Source organism: Eufriesea mexicana, unplaced genomic scaffold, assembly GCF_001483705.2.
Source record: "Eufriesea mexicana isolate 0111107269 unplaced genomic scaffold, ASM148370v2 scaffold757, whole genome shotgun sequence".
In the NCBI taxonomy this organism is placed as follows: Eukaryota; Metazoa; Arthropoda; class Insecta; order Hymenoptera; family Apidae; genus Eufriesea; species Eufriesea mexicana.
The window spans coordinates 1021033-1040364 of record NW_016908927.1 but is presented as its reverse complement, the minus strand read 5'-3'; the positions used below and the strand labels follow the sequence as shown (position 1 = coordinate 1040364).

The 19332-nt window shown below is 31.3% G+C and overlaps 2 protein-coding genes across 3 annotated transcripts; one reads left to right on the top strand and one right to left on the bottom strand.

Annotated features, from left to right (window-relative positions):
• Nucleotides 1–10887: 10887 nt before the first annotated feature.
• LOC108546771 (thioredoxin-related transmembrane protein 2 homolog) lies at nucleotides 10888–12057 on the top strand. 2 transcript variants are annotated; one of them, XM_017899019.1, is made up of 5 exons: nucleotides 10888–11043; nucleotides 11126–11306; nucleotides 11410–11560; nucleotides 11640–11835; nucleotides 11909–12057. In XM_017899019.1, the coding sequence occupies exons 1-5, from the start codon at nucleotides 10900–10902 to the stop codon at nucleotides 12005–12007; spliced, it is 771 nt and encodes a 256-aa protein (XP_017754508.1). In that variant the 5' UTR covers nucleotides 10888–10899; the 3' UTR covers nucleotides 12008–12057. The 2 variants fall into 2 exon arrangements, with proteins under 2 accessions (XP_017754508.1, XP_017754507.1); XM_017899018.1 differs by having other exon boundaries at nucleotides 11374–11560.
• Nucleotides 12058–12859: 802 nt separating this feature from the next.
• Nucleotides 12860–18178, bottom strand: kz (putative ATP-dependent RNA helicase kurz). The gene is made up of 16 exons (XM_017898990.1): nucleotides 18082–18178; nucleotides 17839–18018; nucleotides 17491–17775; nucleotides 16764–17432; nucleotides 16340–16691; nucleotides 15996–16260; nucleotides 15753–15936; nucleotides 15457–15689; nucleotides 15163–15386; nucleotides 14398–14643; nucleotides 14092–14281; nucleotides 13881–14021; nucleotides 13593–13796; nucleotides 13306–13524; nucleotides 13133–13230; nucleotides 12860–13065 (listed from the first exon to the last, which is right to left on the bottom strand). Exons 1-16 carry the CDS (start codon nucleotides 18154–18156, stop codon nucleotides 12989–12991), a joined length of 3642 nt encoding a protein of 1213 aa, XP_017754479.1. The 5' UTR covers nucleotides 18157–18178; the 3' UTR covers nucleotides 12860–12988.
• Nucleotides 18179–19332: the final 1154 nt, after the last annotated feature.

Sequence of the window (19332 nt, the reverse complement as noted above, 5' to 3'; positions counted from 1 at the left end):
AAATAAAAATTTATATTTTATAATGATAAATTTAATAAATTTTTTCAAAAAATTTGATACTGAAAGAATAAGGTTTGAAAAGCACTCGTAGCTAACCAAGAGAAAATTTTGAGGGAAAAGAGGAACGAGGGAATGAATATTTAAAATTAAAAATTTTAGTTTAAAGAATTTAACAATTTCCGAGATATTGATAAAAAATCTTAGGTACAGTACATTGAATTTTACTTATGCACGTACGTTTGTGCCAGTGTTTCTGACTCTGACTTTGGCTCTGACTGGTTCAGTATTGTACGTATCTAGAAACACACGGCAGCGATCGGTACTATATATATACAACGGGTGACCTAGTTAAAAAAGTATTTTCACTGAAATAAATATTACTTTTGATGAAATTTAAAATATACGAACGTGGACAAGAGAGGAATTCTGTCCCTCTTCCTGCAACTCGCCTACCCTATAAATATAATCTAACCTAACCTAATCACTATTTTACATGACACGTAGAATGAAATAATTCAGACTGTTATGACTGTACCCTTGTCTACGCGTATGCTTTAAATTTCGTCGAAGTCTATATTTGTTCAACTAGTTCACCCGTTGTACGTATTGAATGGACAGACCGACGTATATATTATTACGGACGTGTACGTAGGTATGAGTAAAATTCGAGGTATCGCATCAAAAGCTCTTTATTAATATCTCGGAAACTATTAAATTTTCGATGCTGAAATTTTAAAGTTTGAGATCGTGTCCCTACTCCTTCCACCCCTTTAAAATTTATTTACAGTTTGTAGATTTTGAATTTCGCTTACGTGACCGTCGCTTTACGATGATCGGGATATTAATTTAACGTAACCTATTTTAATTGTCCGATTTAGTGTGCTCATGTAGCTGAATTATAGTTGAAGGAATTTCATTGTTAGATTCATCTGTTATATAAGTACAAAAGATGACAACCGCCTCAGAACAGTAGATAAGTGGTGGACGAGCCAAGGCTGACACACGCGCTGCTATGGATGCATACGTATACGTTGAATTCTAATAATTTGGTATTGGAATTGGAATTTTGCTAATATCTCGTAAACTAAAGTCAACCGAACAATATCGTAAAGGAAAAAGTTGTTAAAAATTTGTCCCTTTTTAACATATTTCAAAGTTATCAGGATCAGGAAGGACCCAGTCTGGTTCTGTCCGTCTCAGAAAGCCAGAAGCGTATACCGTATTTTTGTATCGGTAAAAAGTATCTAATACAGATGTATCGATGTTGATATCAGTCTTCACATATTGCAATCTGCATCTTAAACTTACGATTCGATATACATTATATAATTATGTATCGTAATATATTTTGTAATTAAAGCGTGAAGACACTTTATTAGTTTTAATCGTATATACAATTCGTATATATAATTCTTAACGAATGGTTTGTTTACTGACGATAAGATTGTTCTTTACTGATTCCCACTTTTCTTATTTTTATATCTGAATTTATAAATAATCTATTTATAAATGTGTAACGGGTATAAAAAGTAAAAATATACGATCATTAATTATACGTTTTATTTCGAATTTAAGAATAATGAACTGTTAATGAACTAAATAAATGAATTAGACCGGTAACATGGTAATTGCACTGAAAACTGTTGAATATAATTCAATCCATACAAAAGAAAATGCAAGTAGTGTGTCTGTTTCGAAGCTGCTTAGTGTATTGCACGGCTCAATGTCATTCCTCGCCTATGTGGCATACTGACAGGTGTTGGATGCGAGATTCCTCATCTGCCAATGAAACTGACATGGTCCAACCAATGGGGTATTTAACCCGCACTTGACCCTGGTTTCGGCCGAAGGAGCCGACTTGGTGGGCCACTTCAGGTCTGGTATGGATATGAGATCCAACCGTTGATCTCCATGGCCCATGTTGCCACTCCTTCTTCCGCATCCAGTGGCATGCGCGCGAACGCATTGGACACCACCCACTGGATCTCAAGGATGTGGGCCCACCAACTTCACCGAAGTTTTCCTCACCGCACAGCGGTCTACTGGAAACATCAGTTCCATCGGGGTTTCTGGCGGAACACATACACCAGAACCCACACCAGCTTCGTCCTCAAAAGAAAATGCAGAGAATTTAGGTGTTTGTAAAGTGATAATAGCGATGACAGTAGAGAGCAAAGTGTAGAAAAGTTATTGCTAATTTATGAATACCGCTGGATCGGTGGAGATTTGTGAAAAAACCTTCCCGCAAAACTGACAAGTCCTTCCTTTTATCATATTTTTATATTTTACGTTAAAAATATATATATATATTGACAAACCAGCGAAAAATTGTAATTTACCTCGAGAAATGTTACAAGTATTTTGAAAAATAATATTAAACTTTCACTTGATTACTGACGATGATTTATACAGTCTGTTTAATTAACGATTACATGTGTATTCAAAGTAAATAGCAATCGAATCGTAGACATGTACACCACATTAATGACTTTGCCTCACGTTTTCACATCACATTTGGCTGAAGAAAGGAAAAAATGTGAAGCAGATTTACATCCTATCCACCGAGTTTGAAGAGAAACACAATCATGCATGAAATAAACACCAGAGAATGTCGTGGTAGAATTTCAAGAATATCATTCAAAAGAAATCTCAGATATGCTCTGGTGAATATGATTTCCAAATAATATGTTAGGTCTAGCGGAAAGTTCTATCCGGTAATGTCATCTTAAGTTTTAACACGAATGAACGTGTTCGAACAGTAAGAGATCCTTTTTTGACAACATCGGAAATTGCAGAACAACTCAACTCAACGCAATAAATCATTTCGAACCATATTTGGAAACTTGCATTGTCGTATGAGTATTCCAGATAGGTGCCTCATGAGTCGAGTGAACAAAATTTACACCACTGAGTCGTCTTTCACAGATCTCTGCTTGGAACAGAAACAAACTGTTGTTGGACCAGATGATAACGGGTGATGAAAAGTGGATTACATATGATAATATGTAATATATGATCGCGAGGAAAATAGCAACCCAGATAACACCCCCTCCATCTCAAAATTGAGCTTGAACCTTAATAAGAGAATGCTGTGTATAACGTTGGGACCATAGATTTGAAGGATGTCCCTCCAAAATTTTTTGGAGAAAGAAAGATTCCAAAATGAAGTAGGTGTTAAAACAAGCACTGCTCGCATTCTTTACCTCCAAAAGTGAGTTCTTTTATACAGGGTATCCCAGCAACGGTAGTACAGGAAGGAGGTGACGCACACAACACGTAGAAATGAATCGAAAAAAAAGAATAAAATTTCTTTATTCGAAGCTTCGTTTTCAAGAAAATCGACTTTGAATATTCACCGAATACGCTGATATACCGATGGTCCTTACAATAGCCAAAATTAAGTACACGTGAACTCGATGAATATTCAAAGTCGATTTTCTCGAAAACGCAACTTCGAATCAAAAAATTTGATTCTTTCTTTTTCTATTCGTTTCTGCGTGTAGAATCACCCCCTTTCCAGATGCACTACCGTTGCTGGGACATCCTGTAGGAATGGGAAAAGGTTAAAAATACCATTACGCTAGGAAGAGGTTATAAATAACGATAGAAATGATATTATTCGGTAAATATTAATAAACGCGTTGAAAATGTATTATTTCCTTTTACTTCAAAGACGGACAGTACTTTCCGGTAAATTTAATAATGTCCAGTAATTTCTGTCTATACAACGGTGACGAAATATTTTTGATTAAATATATCGATCATTAAATAAAGTTTGCTAATATTTTTTTCTGCAAACTCGAATTTTGTTGATTCAGAGTGGAAGAAACTACTTTTGTCTGTAAATGGCACACCGGTAAAACTTCCACGCATGACGTGGTTTGAATATTTGAATTATATATGAAAGCCATTGCGAATTATTTGTCGGTACTATCGAGTCATTGATTCTTAATGAACGAACTATTCAACAGTAAGCCATTAACGAATAAGCAAGAGCAATAGCGATAACTAGTTCGTTTTCACGGTCGCTCTGCTTATCCGTAACAAGTAAGATAATATGTGACATTACTTCTTGGAAACTAAACTGCGGATGGATCAAGTCGCTGAAAATTATAACGATTTCGAAGATTTTTTGTTTCTTCGATATTCCAAACTGAATTACAATTTTTTGTTGCTTCATCAGAGCGTAGTTTTTTTTATGTAAAATATAGAAATATGACAATAAAGCGAGTTTAAGAAAAATTAATGATTTAACATCGTTTTTCGAGAGAACGATTGAATTCGGAGATCTATGTCTCCTGAAGCAATATCGTCCCTCTCGACGAGTAGAAGCCGATGCGATCATAAAAATGCGATCGTAAAAATTGATCTAGAAAATCTTAAAAAAGCCTATAAACGCCAATTTTGGGCAGAAGTTTTTTTTTTCACAAATCACCATCAATCCAAAGGTGTAGAATCGCGTTGTGGTGATCGTGATATATAGTTTTTATACATTCTGTAATTAAAGGTAACGAAATTACTTATTATGTATAAATATAGGCCTTTCGTACTCGCAAAATTTTCGGCCGCTAATAGTTTCTACGCCATTATTTTGATAAATAAACGGTTTAAATAAATCGTTGATAAACAGTTGTCAATGGTTCTTGTAATTTGATGATTCTTGTTATTTTGTCGGCCGAGTAGCAAGTATACGCGCTGTGCTTGTCGCCTCTCACAGATGCACACGAGCAGATGAGCAAAATTCAATAATTAGTAACAATATTTTTTTACTTATATTTCGGAAACCAGGCCCGACTACCAATTTTCTCAAAGAAAAAAGTTATTTGAAATAACACCTTTGCGATCCGTGTTAATGACGTGTAATGATGTAAAAATCCGCGAAGAAGTAACAGTTTGATAATTTTACGGTGGACAATCTCCGCTTTTTTCTGCCACTTCTCAGTATCCCGAATTCAGCGAAACCTTATATGGTTGACAAGAAAAGAGAATCGGTATAACAACAGAAAAAGAGACAAATGAAGTATGAAAATATATACTATGCGTAGCGGATAAAAAGTCCGCTGTTTCGACAACGGGGCACAGGGACAACGGGGGTATTCCACTCGCTCCGCTTAACATATTCGCTGATAGTCCCCACTCTTATATGACACTACCGAAACCACTACCTTCAGGTTCGGTAACGTTATACGTTAACATAGGCGTAAGAATTCCGTAAAATTCCTATACTCGAATAATACATTGTAAGCCTACGAATACAAGTAATACTGCACGAGAGTAAAACTGTACGAACAAAACATGATTATTTTTCACTTATACTTCACAAATATTGAACACATATTTAATACGTGTATGAAATATAAGTATAGTTAAATAAAATTTGGAAATGAACATTCATCGGAAGAATCTGAAGTTAATGCTTTAAGGATAAGTCTACGCTCTTGCATCTGCTTCTTGCGACTGTCTCACTTTGTCTCGATTGTTTCGTTCGCTTTCTTTGTTAAACGGTGCTATATAATCGGGCTAATAGGAAGGGATCATTTCTGCCAATAAGGGAAGGGCGTTTACTCTACTTCTGCGATGGTGTTAGAATGGGTGGGTTGGTTCGTTCCTACGTTTTGCTCAGTGGACTTTTTGCTGCAACACATAGTTCATACATATATACCCCTATTGAAAAAAGCAAACACGGAAAGAAAATTTTACTTTTTGTAATTTTTATTTCAATTTTTTAAAAAAGGTACCAATGCGTTGCTTAGATTCATGCAATCAGAATGAATTCAAAAACCACATAAATCGAACTATTTTGTTACATTACTAAGTATACTTACGTATCATTTTGCTACCTACATCAAGTTAATTATTATCATTGAAATTAATCTGATTTATATAAAGTTTAAACTCATTTTAATCGGTAGAATCTTAACGTACATTTATACCATTTTTACGAAGATAACATAATAATCAGGAAAAATACAACTTTTTTAGTGGTAATCGAAGTGTTGAATTCCGACCGTCGCAACGCGTTGCTACTCATCGTCTTGTATTTATCTTCCTGCTTTCTCTCGTTCTATGTATATACTTCTCTTTTCCTTCTTTATCTGGCAATGTTTAAGTCAATTCCTGGAAAAAAAGATTCCCTACTCCATTAAGTTTCAATGTTAGCTACCAAACTTTTGTAATTTAACCAAGCATTACTGTAATCCTTCGATAAATATTATTTTTCTAACAAATAATACAAATGACTAGAAAAAAACACGTACTGATCATAGACCTTGTATCCTACGTATATGTATACGAATATAGTGATTATGTTGTTACAAGTCCTATTTCATCATGAATACGGAATATTACAAAGTCACCCGATTTAAATACACTCCTTATATATACAATCTAATTCTCTTGTGGTGTTCCCATCTGTAAATATCGCAGTGATAACTTTATGTGTTATAAAACTTTTGATATGACCTCTATGAAGGTTCTGAGGTAAAAAGATAAGCTAATTCGCTTGCTAGTAGACTCAGAAAATTTTAACGTTTAACATTTACTACACCTATACATAGACAGACGCAAATGTATAGTATATATAGTCGCTGCACATATTTGTCAGATTAGACGTCGTTTAGGCGGCATACTGCCTTTCAGTTCATTAACGAGTCAATCACCCTGCATATACGAATACGCTGAATTCTACGAAATATCGTAGAAATGTAATCTTAGTAATAGTTCGAAAACTAAAGTCAACTCAACAATATTGCAAAGGAAAGAGTTGTTCAAAATTTGCATCCTTTTAACATATCTCAATGTTATAAAAATTGGGAAGGACCCAATTAATCTAGAACTTGGTCGTTTCAGAGATAATGGTATAGTGACTTTGCCTTATATCAACATTTTTTCCAGTTTTCTCAAAACTAGCTATATCTTATCATCGATAAGGTCTATAGATCGGGAAAACCTAAATCTTAAAGAGGACGAAATTCCAAACAACTTTTATTCAAGCAATAATTGCTATTTGGCCTTACTATTTGAAATACTTGCATAAATTGTTGGTATATTTCAAAATCATCGGGATTGATCAATGCATACTACGGTTATTTCCAAATTTTATGTTCTTTACAGAAAAGTAGCAGAATTTTTTATTAATGCCAAAATATAGCATTTTTTGAAAAAAAGAAAAAAAAAATGAACAAAAATAAATGCATTTAGGACAGAGTCACTAAAGTAAACTTTTATCCTTTCGACGTTATACAATAGTAGGTAATTATTTAAAAAGCAAGTATCATGTCTTTTCTAAGCAGCTTTGCGCAATACGGCTCTTGTTGTTCCTCGCCTTTGTGGCACATCCGCAGATGGTGGTGTGCGATTTGCACACTGCCAATGTCCAAACGGAGCAGATCGAACCAACGGAGAAATCGAAGTAAGGAGTCTGCTCCGAGGAGGGATACTCTTCCGCAGATGGTGGTGTGCGATTTGCACACTGCCAATGTCCAAACGGAGCAGATCGAACCAACGAAGAAATCGAAGTAAGGAGTCTGCTCCGAGGAGGGATACTCTAATAAGTAATTGCTCTTGGGCCACTTTAGGTCGAGCTGCATATGATTATCCAACCATTAGTCTCCACGGCCTTCATGCCACCCACTCTTGCGCACCCAATGGCAAGCACTGTAGTGCAGGCAGCGGCCCATTGGGTCCCAAGAGTACCATCGTGGAGGTAAGGTGAGTGGCCTTGACCAGTGTGTGGGTCCGCCAACTTCGCCGAAGTTTGCCTCACCGCTCGGCAAATCATTAGTAATACTGACTCCATCGTGATTACTGACCGGACGCCAAAGTCAGAACTCACACCAATTTTAGTCTTCATTTAAAAAGCAGATGCCCTGCAGGATATCAATGATTTTTGAATATGTTCTAGAAATCAACATTTTGAACAATTTTTTATATACATCTAATGACCCCCGCTCTGATTTTGTTTCCAAGATATTTATAAATTTCATTCGTTCTACTGCATTCAATTCTGACTGCATTAAATACAAAACACTGTTAGTCAGTAGCGAATAGGTACTTATAGTGTGTAAAATCAACTAAACATAGCAAGAATCTTATATACAGGTAACACCTATCTAATACGGCACTTCTATAACACAGTTTCCCTTTAATACGGTTAGAGAATTAGAAAAAACCTCCGCATAACATACTATCCTAGAACACGGTTTAAAAATTAAGAAAATTCCCGAACAGCACAGCATGTAATAAGAGCTTTTAACACTTATAATTAGCCGACCGATCGGGGAAATCTCCCCATTTTAAAGCAAGTTGGTGCCCGACCGATCCCATTTTGACCTTAGCAACGCGTTTCTCGTTTTCGGTTATTACTTACACTACCTCCATTTGAAGTTGTTCGCAATTACTGACGAACTGCTTCTATAAAGCACAATATATAATGAAATTCACCAATTTTTAAGGCTCCTTATTCGGGTTCCCCGAGCGCGATGGAAACCGTATTGTTCGCTCTGGAGCGTGCGGTCCGCTAACAATAAGTGTTAAGACCAACAGATTTTTCATTCGAACTGTATGTCGTATCAGGTTTGCATGCAGAAAAATACATTTTGTTTATGGCGGATTAAGTATATTTAAAAACTTTCCGTTCTTCATTTTGCTATTATTTTACATAAATTCAAAATTGTCGACCGAGTATTATTAATCCTTTTTGAAGAAAATGGTAATTATATCTTCCATTTTTGTAAATCAGTTTTTAACTCTGTATTATCTTTTACAGAAAATTACGACTTTTTTTTGTAAAAGTAGAATATAGAACTCGAGATAATGCTAAAGAAAATTTAGAGGTTGAAAATATATCGCCTGAAAGAAAATAAGTAAATAACTCTGTTAACGATGCTTAGTAGCAATAACGAAACAAACGTTACTTAATACGTATTAATATTTAATACTTTTAACGAAATTACTTTAGTAATCATATTTTTCTTAATTAAAAAAATAATCGTACGTTTTTTTAGTTTTGGTACCTAACCTCTTTTTTCGTTTCGTATAACATGGATTCGCATAACACGGCAGTTTTTAAGAATTTAAAAACCGTGTTATAACGGGGATTACCTGTGCTTGCAAAAGATACAATGTATTATGTTAAACGTTTCTTATTAATATTTTGGAAACTATTAAATATCCGAAGCTGAAATTTTAGATTTGAGTTCGTTCTCTTATTCCTCCCTGTCTTCAAATTTTGTTTTAATTGGTCATTGGAACTTTATCTATGATCAACAATGTCAGTTAATGTTACAGTAGCAGTCTTTCTCCAACTCCCATATCTCTGGAAGGGATAAATCGTATGTACTACCAAAAAACATATTCGTGATAAAAGAATAACTAAAAGTATCATGAATTTTATTACTAATGTCAACGTTTATACGAATAATGTTACTATTAAATAGAAATTTCCGAACTGATCGCCTAAAATAAGATAGAGTATTATCAGATATAAAAATTACGATCAACTTTATTTCATTTAAAGAATGTAAACAAAGATATTGTAAATAGGAGAATGTCATACCATAACAAAGTACCATACTAGCTTACAGTATCGATCAAAGATAATTTTTGTTTCTCCCATCAGATATTAATGTTTCTGTTGTAAAAATAAATTAGTATAATAGACGTATGACACATATTGTATTATAGAAGTGGCAGGTATACTATAACTGTGGTTTTTTTATTACGGAATATATAACATCTGCTTTCTTTCATTCAAGTCTAAATAAAATTATTTTCATTAGCTTAATAGTTTTCCTTACGTTTGTGGCTATATCGATATGAGCCAACAAATTATTTTTAAAAGCTAGTTTAATGATAAGTTAATAAAGCAATCGTTTAACTATATTAAATAACTTAGTATTTTTGGTTCTTCCGGAGTAATTCAAAGAAAAAAATCTACAAGATTCGAGACTTTTATAAAGGAATTTTATAAATGTTAATATTACAACATCGATGTTTTGCTATCGATGTACCGATTAATATCGATAATAATTAAACTTATGGCAGCTATATCGATACATCAATGTTTTTTTTTTTGGTTTTTATCACTCCTATTTAACAAATTTTTCCTTTCAAATTCCAATATTTTAATTATTTAGATGTTCCATGAAAAATTACTTTGATAACAATTGAATATCGTAATATGTAATTATACATTTTACCGTTTCACTGGCGCTGTAGTCTTTCCTACTACCAAATCGATAACATCGCATGTGACACGAAAATGATAATAGACTCAGGTTATCTCAGAAATAGTACAAAAAAAGCATTGTGTTTAAGGTCTATTCTGTTTCTCATCTATGGTGATAAATTTTTTGTACATCGTTTGTGATTTTATGAAAATTTATGAAATAACAAATTTAATTTTATATACTAAAACGATTTTAATAATTTAATGTATTAAATAATTATTTTAACAAATTTAAAATGAATTATTTCATTGAATTTTAAATATTATGATACGTCAACCAATTAATCCATCAAGTCACTTATGTCACTAATTTACTCTTTACTGTCTTAAACTATAATCATGTTTCATTTATACTGATGTTTTTTTTACTCTTTTGTATTAAATTCAATTAATAAATGTTACAGAATGTTTTTAACAATAATATGAAATTTGACTTGAGTACATGAGTGTTCGTTGTTATGAGGAATTTATAATTGATATTATAGTTTGCTTTATCTATTTTTGTTGTACAAAAAATAATTGTACTACAACTAATTATTCATTAATAAAGAACGTTCCATCTTCTATTCATTAACTAACAATAAAATAAGATAAAATTACTGTCCCATAATTTTACGATTTGATATTATCCTAATCAACGTGCATAACCTACACATTTTTTTTTTTTTAAAATGCCTTTTAAGAAAGATATACAACTTCTATTAAAGCCCTATTATTTTATAAATATTTTACTCAGTCTTTCGTACATTGTCTCTAAACGTATCCCAATTATATGTAATTATGCATTTGCGCAAAATGAGTGTGAACTTGATGGGGTAAGTTACTTAAATATAGAAACATTTTGATAAATTACTTGTACAGAATATATATTTTATAATAGATATATTTGTGTTTCAGAAAGAGACAGAGATACTATTTTTTCTCATGATAGTTATAATGATAAGGACACGGAAAACTGGAAGTGTGACTATGATAAGTTATTTATCATCTAGCTTTGTATATACTAAAATTGCCAACTTGATTCTTTGGTTTTATGCCGACATTCGCATGGGAATAATATTTGCCATCATATTCATCTGTAAGTATTTATTTAATACGACAGTAATCTTTTAAAAGAATATTATTATATAATTTGATAATTACAGTATGTGGTTTAATGTTTCCTGAACCAACATATCAAGGTCCAGAAAAAGTAATCTATTTACATGGTGCTAGTGGATTGCAAGAGGAATTGCGCCGTGACACAAGAATTGTGTGGTTAATTGCATTTTACACAGCATGGAACCCAGCTTGTGTTAACTTTGCACCAATATTCTCTGAACTTTCAGCAGAGTTAGTAACAATTGATTATTTATATAATATGTATAATTATTTAACTATTTATTCAAAATGATATTACATTCATGTATAGATATGCTTTAGAAAATCTGAAATTCGGGAAAGTAGACATAGGGAGATATCCAGATGCTGCAGTGAAGTATCACATTAGTGATGCTAGTACTAGTAAACAGCTTCCCACATTAATCTTGTTTAAGGAAGGAAAAGAAACAGAAAGACGTCCACATGCAGATCACAAAGGCAAACTGATTAAATTCCTCTTCTCATTAGTATGTGTGATATACTTTCTTATATTTAAAATTTTTCAAGTATTCATTAAGTAAGATTTGTGTTGTTTTACAGGATAACATAAAAGCAGCTTTTGATCTAAACAATATTTATAGAGATTGTAAAAAGAATCCAATCAAGAAAAAGGAAAAGAAAGCAGTAAAGGCAGAGTGACCTAGTTAGTCTTTCTAATTGTTTGTTAAAACGTTACTGATGTCATAGCACTGCCAACGATTTTAAATGAAAATTATTTTTACTGTGTAAGATAATAGACGTTTATTGTACTAATGTCTGGCACAAATTTTCATTTTTTGCGAAACTGTAAACGATTTGTAAATATTCATTATATGCATTTTTACCATTATATACATTTTGTGCACATTATGTTTTATTAGTAGATATCGATATTAACCTAAGTTAGGACAATAATTTATTTAAAAAGTAGTTGTTATTTCAAATGTCATTCAAATTAAATAATACATGATGTGCCACATGCGTAAATTGTAATTTATAAAAACTAAAACAAAACTTCTACCAAAATTATATGTAGATTATATGAAATATAGCAATTTTTTTGAATAAAATGCTGTTGAAATATATTATTGTATTAGATGTTTGCAGTCAAAAAGATTCAAATATATACAATATACGATTGTATGATTGGTTTGAACGAGATAATGTACTCATAAAATTAATGAAGCTAAAAATACAAATGTTCTAACAGTAGTGTGAGATATATGTAGTTAGAGAAAGATAAAGTGATCGAGTAACAATCAATACCATATGATAATTTAAAATAAACTCTTCTCATTGTTAGATATTGCTAACAATGATTTACGAAAATTTAGAAATTTTTTTAAAATTTAAATGTTCAGGATATTAAACAGAATCTAATGATAATAAATTGGTAATAAGTGATGTTCAACAAACTAAATTGAAATTTAAAGTCAATCAACAATGTTTTCCGTTTTACTGCCTGATATTAAATATTTATAACTATAGATATATAATTATAGAGGCCCTGAGCGTTGGAGGCTTTAATGATCATTTCAGTATGAATCAAAGTTACCATTTAATATAATAATTTACGAGTATGCTATATCGTTTTATTATTGTATAATTAGCTATAAGTATATAATTAAGGTATAAAATTTATTATATAGGTGGCCAAATGGCCATAACGTGTCCATGGGCTGATTCTGGCAACCATTTTTGATAAGCTGATAGGAGGACTAAAATTAATAGTAATCATTTTAATCATCATTTTGATTATGAATGTACTAAAAAACATGTACTTACAATTTCTATCTGTTTTCCAAGTTTCTAACAATTGTTCTTTCGATATAATTTTATTACACAGTAATAACTGTGTTATTTCTTGCGTTCGCGGTATTAACCTAGAATATTCATCATTTTGTATCAAGTTAGTAATTCAATTTTGAGTAATTATGTCCATTATGTTAAGATCTTACTTAGCCCATGTCTTGTTAATACTTTGAGGATTCGATAACAACAAGGAAACGAACTGTTTTAATTTTGGGCATACTTTTCCTTCTAATAAGAAGCATGCAAACCATTTAACTCCCTCTATGGATAATGGATATTCCATATTTATTACTGGTAGTTTCCAACCTGCTCTTCCAAACGTTCCTGTCATACTACACATTACTTTGCCAGTTTCTAAATCATACCTGTATGTATATGAAAACAAGCAATTATATTTTAGAAAAAGAAGTATAATATTAAAATTGTGTGAGACCTTGGTGGAGGATCGGTTAAAGGCTCTTCAAACCGACATAAAGAAGGAGCAAATTTAGGCAGCCATTCAGGTTCTATAGCTGTAACGCCACGCATATACATTTTATTTGTTTCATATATTTCCTGATAAACTATCCATTCAGGACACATTTTCCGCAGAACACACGAGGAGTGTATAAATACTGGATCATCCATATCCATTGTTCTAAAGAAACAGATTAGGTACTCTTATATTCAAAGATAATTAAACTTTTAATCAAATCACGCCAGGAAATGTTTGGTATTTTACCTGTAAGCATATTTCCACTTAATTTTATCTTGATCTTCATTAACCTCATCTGGCATTACTTTTCTTGCAACTTGGTCAGCCATTCCTGCAAGAACTATTTGTCTTAGTAGATTGGCTTCCATATCTACTGGTAATTTCATCCTGAATTAAAACTGATAATAAGAAAGAAATTACTTGAATATACAGTATGAATACTTTTAACGATACATACTGTGGATCAATAGTGAGATTTAGATCTTGAATATTTAAATTAATTTCGTTTGTTAACTGCTGGCGGAGCTTGCGAATTTCTACAATTGCCTTGTGCCGTAGACCATGCTCTTTGCAAAAAGATTCTAATTTTCCTTTAGTCCTAGCATATTCTGCACCTACTATAGCTTTGATTAACACCATCAGATCACCTTTGAATGGAATTTATTATATTCGATTAATATCATTTTTATTTTTTAATATTAATATAATTCAAACTCATATTCTTTAATATAATTATAATTTTATAAAAATTCGTATCATATACCAAGAAGTAAGCTGTTCCCAGTGCCAGCCCAGAAACGTCTCATTTTTATCCATTTATTTCGGTCATCACTGTCCATATCGTACGAGTTCATCAATACTTCTTGAACAGAAAGTGCAGCCACCATACACACTGTGTATTGAAGAAGATCATGTTGATGGGAGAGGGCTAACATCTTTCCATAACGAGGTGTAACGGGAAATGCAGCGATACTATTACCAAGTAGTGTTACTTTAGCACTATAAGAACCTAAAAATGAAATAAGTACAATATTTCATAGTTATACAGCATGGGACACTTAAAAAGTTTCCACCTAAATAAACGCTTGTTTTCAACAGTAAAAAAAAAGTATCAGACAAAAGTTGCTCGGTTCCAAGGGATAAATAAACTAGTGATAATAATTTTGTTATGGGTGCAGGCATAGAGTATATATAAAGATCAATCTTGTTTTTTTAAATGGAATAACATAGTTTTTTATTTATATTTCATATTAAGGCTTTTAAGGTAAATACAATGACCTATGAATGAAGATCATTCAAGATCACTTAAGGCTAACTAACAGAAAATAAATTGTTTCAAATCTTGTCCTCTATGCCTCCATCCATAAAATTATTGTCATCAGTTTATATGAACCTTGGAACTAAACAATTTTTGTTTGATACTTTTCTTTTATTGTTAAAAACGAACAAATTATTTAGGTGGGAAGTTTTAAGTATCCCATGCTGTATAATAAAGGTGATCAGTTAACTAAGGATTATCAAATAGTACTTTCTTCATTAGAAAGAGGTTTCTGCAAAGCTCCAAGTGTCACAAGTCTTTTCTCAGCCATTTTCAATTGTATAGTATCTGGTGGAGTTGGAAATGGAAAATTCACCACTTTATCAATATTCATAACTTTCATTTGTAAAAGTAAATCATCCACAGGTTTTCTTTGAATCTCTGACTGACTAAACTGTTCGAACTGTTCATTAAACACTGCTGAAGAATATAACCTATAAATAATATTTAATAGAAAAATTATGTTTATTTATTAAATTTAAAAATATGTACTAGTATGAATACCTGTAACAATGTCCAGGACCAATTCTACCAGCTCTTCCTGCCCGTTGATTAGCAGATGCTTTGCTAATATAGCAGATTCTATATGTACTCACTCCAGTTACTTTATCATACATTCTTGTTTTACAACGTCCACAATCTATTACATACTTTATATTAGGTATAGTTAGGGAAGTTTCTGCCACATTTGTAGATACTACACATAAGCGGTAACCTTCTGGTGGTGGCTCAAATACCTAAAATTGACAATTTTTTTCTTATCTCTTAATTATGAATTACTCTCTCCATTTTTTAATTACTTTTGCTTGTTTGTAACTTGAAAGAAGAGAATACAATGGTAAAACCCATAGTGGTTGATCATTTGTATAGGCCTTTAGATCAATCATGATATTTTCATCTTCATCTTCATCTAATTGTAATTCTTCGTCATCATCTACGTTAATAAAGTCTTCATGTGTATCATCAATAGGAATTACAGAGTAACTGAAAATGGATATGTAATTATAAAGTAACTGAAAAAGTAAACAAATTTTATTACATACTTATCCAGGTTAATATTTGGTAATTGAATTTGCTTTTTTTGTCGTAATTTGTTATAACGAATAGCTTTGTCCCAATGCAAATCATCATCATCATCATCATTGTTATTATCAATATCGTTAGTATCATTTTTGTTTCCAATATCTTCTGTTTTTGAAGAATCTTTATTTTTTTGCGATTCTTTTACCTTCTTTGGAGTTTTCATTTTACTCTTTATAGGAAAAGCTTTGCGTAATTTAGATACTATGAGATTTACTTCTTGTTGGCCTAAATCATTTTACAATATATATTTTTAAAATACAAGTGTTATAAACTTCATAAAAAGTTTAGTACATAAAGAATATACCTGTTAAGAATACTAAGATTCCACCATGAGGGAGACGAGTGTGTATTTTTATAACTTTTTTTAATGCATCAGAAACGTAATTGGTGCTTGTTCTTTTGTTAAAATGTATGGTAACAGGGAACTGTCTCGATTCCACTGTTAATACTGGTGGTTTTATTTTAAATAATTTACTATTTTCTACAAATTCCTCCACACGTAATGTAGCAGACATAATTATAAGCTTTAAAGGGCTCTTCCTTTTATTTCGAAGCGGTACAATTCGTGATAACAATCCTATCAAAATATCAGTATATATACTACGTTCATGTGCTTCATCTAGAATAATTACCGAATATTTCGTCAGTAAAAAATCCTAAAATGTTAAAGATTTCGATTATAAATACTTCAAAATATTTCAATTTAGTTTACTCAAATAATTACATACACTTTGTATTTCTTTTAATAATACACCATCAGTCATAAATTTGATTTTTGTCTCTGGTGTAACATTTCCTTCAAAACGAATTAAATAAGAAACTTCTTTTTCAGTGAGATTCATTTCTTCAGCAACACGTTTACTCATAGATATAGCTGCCACTCTTCTGGGTTCCGTTACTCCAATTAACTTCTCCTGAGCATACCCAGCTTCATAGAGAAATTGTGGTACCTGAGTTGTTTTACCACTACCTGTTTCCCCAGTGATTATTACGACGAAACTTTCATTAATTGCTTCCATTATAACTTGTTCTTCTGCAACTACTGGTAACTTTAATCTAGTTACTTCAATCTCTGGCTTTCTTTGTAGTGTTACAAACATTGCTGGTTTTCTTTCTATTACTTGTTGTGGTTTTAATGATTCTTTATTTATAGCAATAGCTTGTTTTTTCTCTTCTTCTACATCTCTTGTTACATTGTTTATCAAGTCATTTTCTTTATTTAAAATGTGTTCTTTTTTTTCTTCATTTTTACTTTTTTCTAAAAATACAATTTCTGTTGTACTGTCTTTTTGCTGATCTTTATTGCCATTGGCCGCAGATTCGGATTTACTGTCATTGGCCTCAGATTCAGATTTACTGCCATTGGCCTCAGATTCGGATTCACTGCCACTAGATTCCTATAATACATAATAATTATTATATAATTAGTATAATTTGTCTTTATTGATAACTTACATCAAATCCGATAACATTTGGATCTGAAATAGCTTCCTGTATTTTTTGTTCTTCTGAAATTGCTAGTCTTTTCTTTTTAGCACCCTTAATGGCATTTATGGGCACTTCTAATACATCATCCTCATTCTTATTCTTTAATTTGTTCTTATTTCCTATAACAAATAATTCTGTCTCTCTAAAATGTCGTTTTAACCCTTTAGTTTGTATACTGGTCAATGATACATATTGTTTTAACTCTTCTTGCGGTGCTTGGACTTTTGCCAATTCTTCTAAAAGTTCAGCCCTCTATTTAGAATAAAAATGTGTTTAAAATAAAAAGAAGAAAAGATGTCATATTCATTAACTTACATGTAATTTTTTCTTCTTTCTTTCTACAACTTTTTCTAGTTGTTTTCTACGTTTTTTAGATAATAATCGAGTAGTGGTGATTTTTTTAACTTTGCTTTTTACCTTTCTCTTTTCATTTGGGAGAATTAAAGCATTACAGTTATCATACTTATCTTCACGATGTTCAATATCGATGGGAATCTATTTCAAAAGAAGTATTATGCTTACATTTTTTGCGAATAAAAGATATTATAATGAAAATACCTTTGTAACCACCGAATTATCAATTTCAACTTCTGCAATGTTTCTTGCTTTCCAATTATATTTCTTTCTTCCCATTTTTATTTCTATATGAAAACAAAAATTTTGTAATAAAATAATTAATAAAGTGATGTCTTTTTTCAAATTTGAGTACGTCCAGTTATTATTCTCATATTTTATTTCGAATTATGTACCACTATATTGGTTATATTAATTTCAACCACGTGCGAGAATTAAAAAGTGACATCTAGCATCTTCTTATGAAAGTATAACAAGAATGGTATATGTTGGTATTATATATCATAAACTGAATGTGCATAAACACAAGCGAGATATAAGCACGGAAAGGTATAGAATCTGGTTGATGTCTGTGATATATGCACAGGCAAAGAATAAGCACAAATTTGGTATAGAATATAAACATAACGAGGTATAGAATAGGCTTAATATTATTTATTAAGCCACTTATTTGCATACGTATTTTTATAGCATTTTATCCAAAGCATTTTTCTATCTTTAAAACTTCCTTATTATTTTATCATTTACAATGTCAAAAATTTAGTAAAAAATAATACATTACAATATTAGTAGTACGTACATGAAATTGAAACTAAATTGTAAAATTATAAATGACATATAAGACTGTACATGTTATCAATGCCAAGAAGGTTCAGAATTATGTGTATACACAGTATATTTACAGCACACGTAGTTGGTTTATCCTTGTTCAGATTATTATTAAAACAGTTAGTTAAAATTTGTTTAAATTTTAAAGAAATCCTTTAAAAAACGTAATAATTAAAAGTTTTATCTATTCTAATTATGAGTAACCATTAAAATAATTAGTATTCTTTTTGGTTACGAATAAGTACTATAGATGAAAGGAATTGTTTTTAATTACATATAATTATAATATTATACAATTATAATTGGTTATAAATAACGAATATCGTGATCAGGAACACATTTTCGTTACCTTTGAGCATTGCCAATTTTCATAGCCATTACGGATAATAGGATCCATTAATGACATAAAATTAATTATAAAAAATATTAAGCAATAAGAAATATGAATATTTATGAAAAAAAGAATAAAGTAATTATCATCATTATATTATTATTATTATCATTATTATTATTATATATTATAACATATTTACGATAATCAAAATAACGATTACCAGTAATAAAAACAATTCTAATCACTTAATGATTATTTGTAATTAAAATCATTTAAAGCAAAATACAATTGTT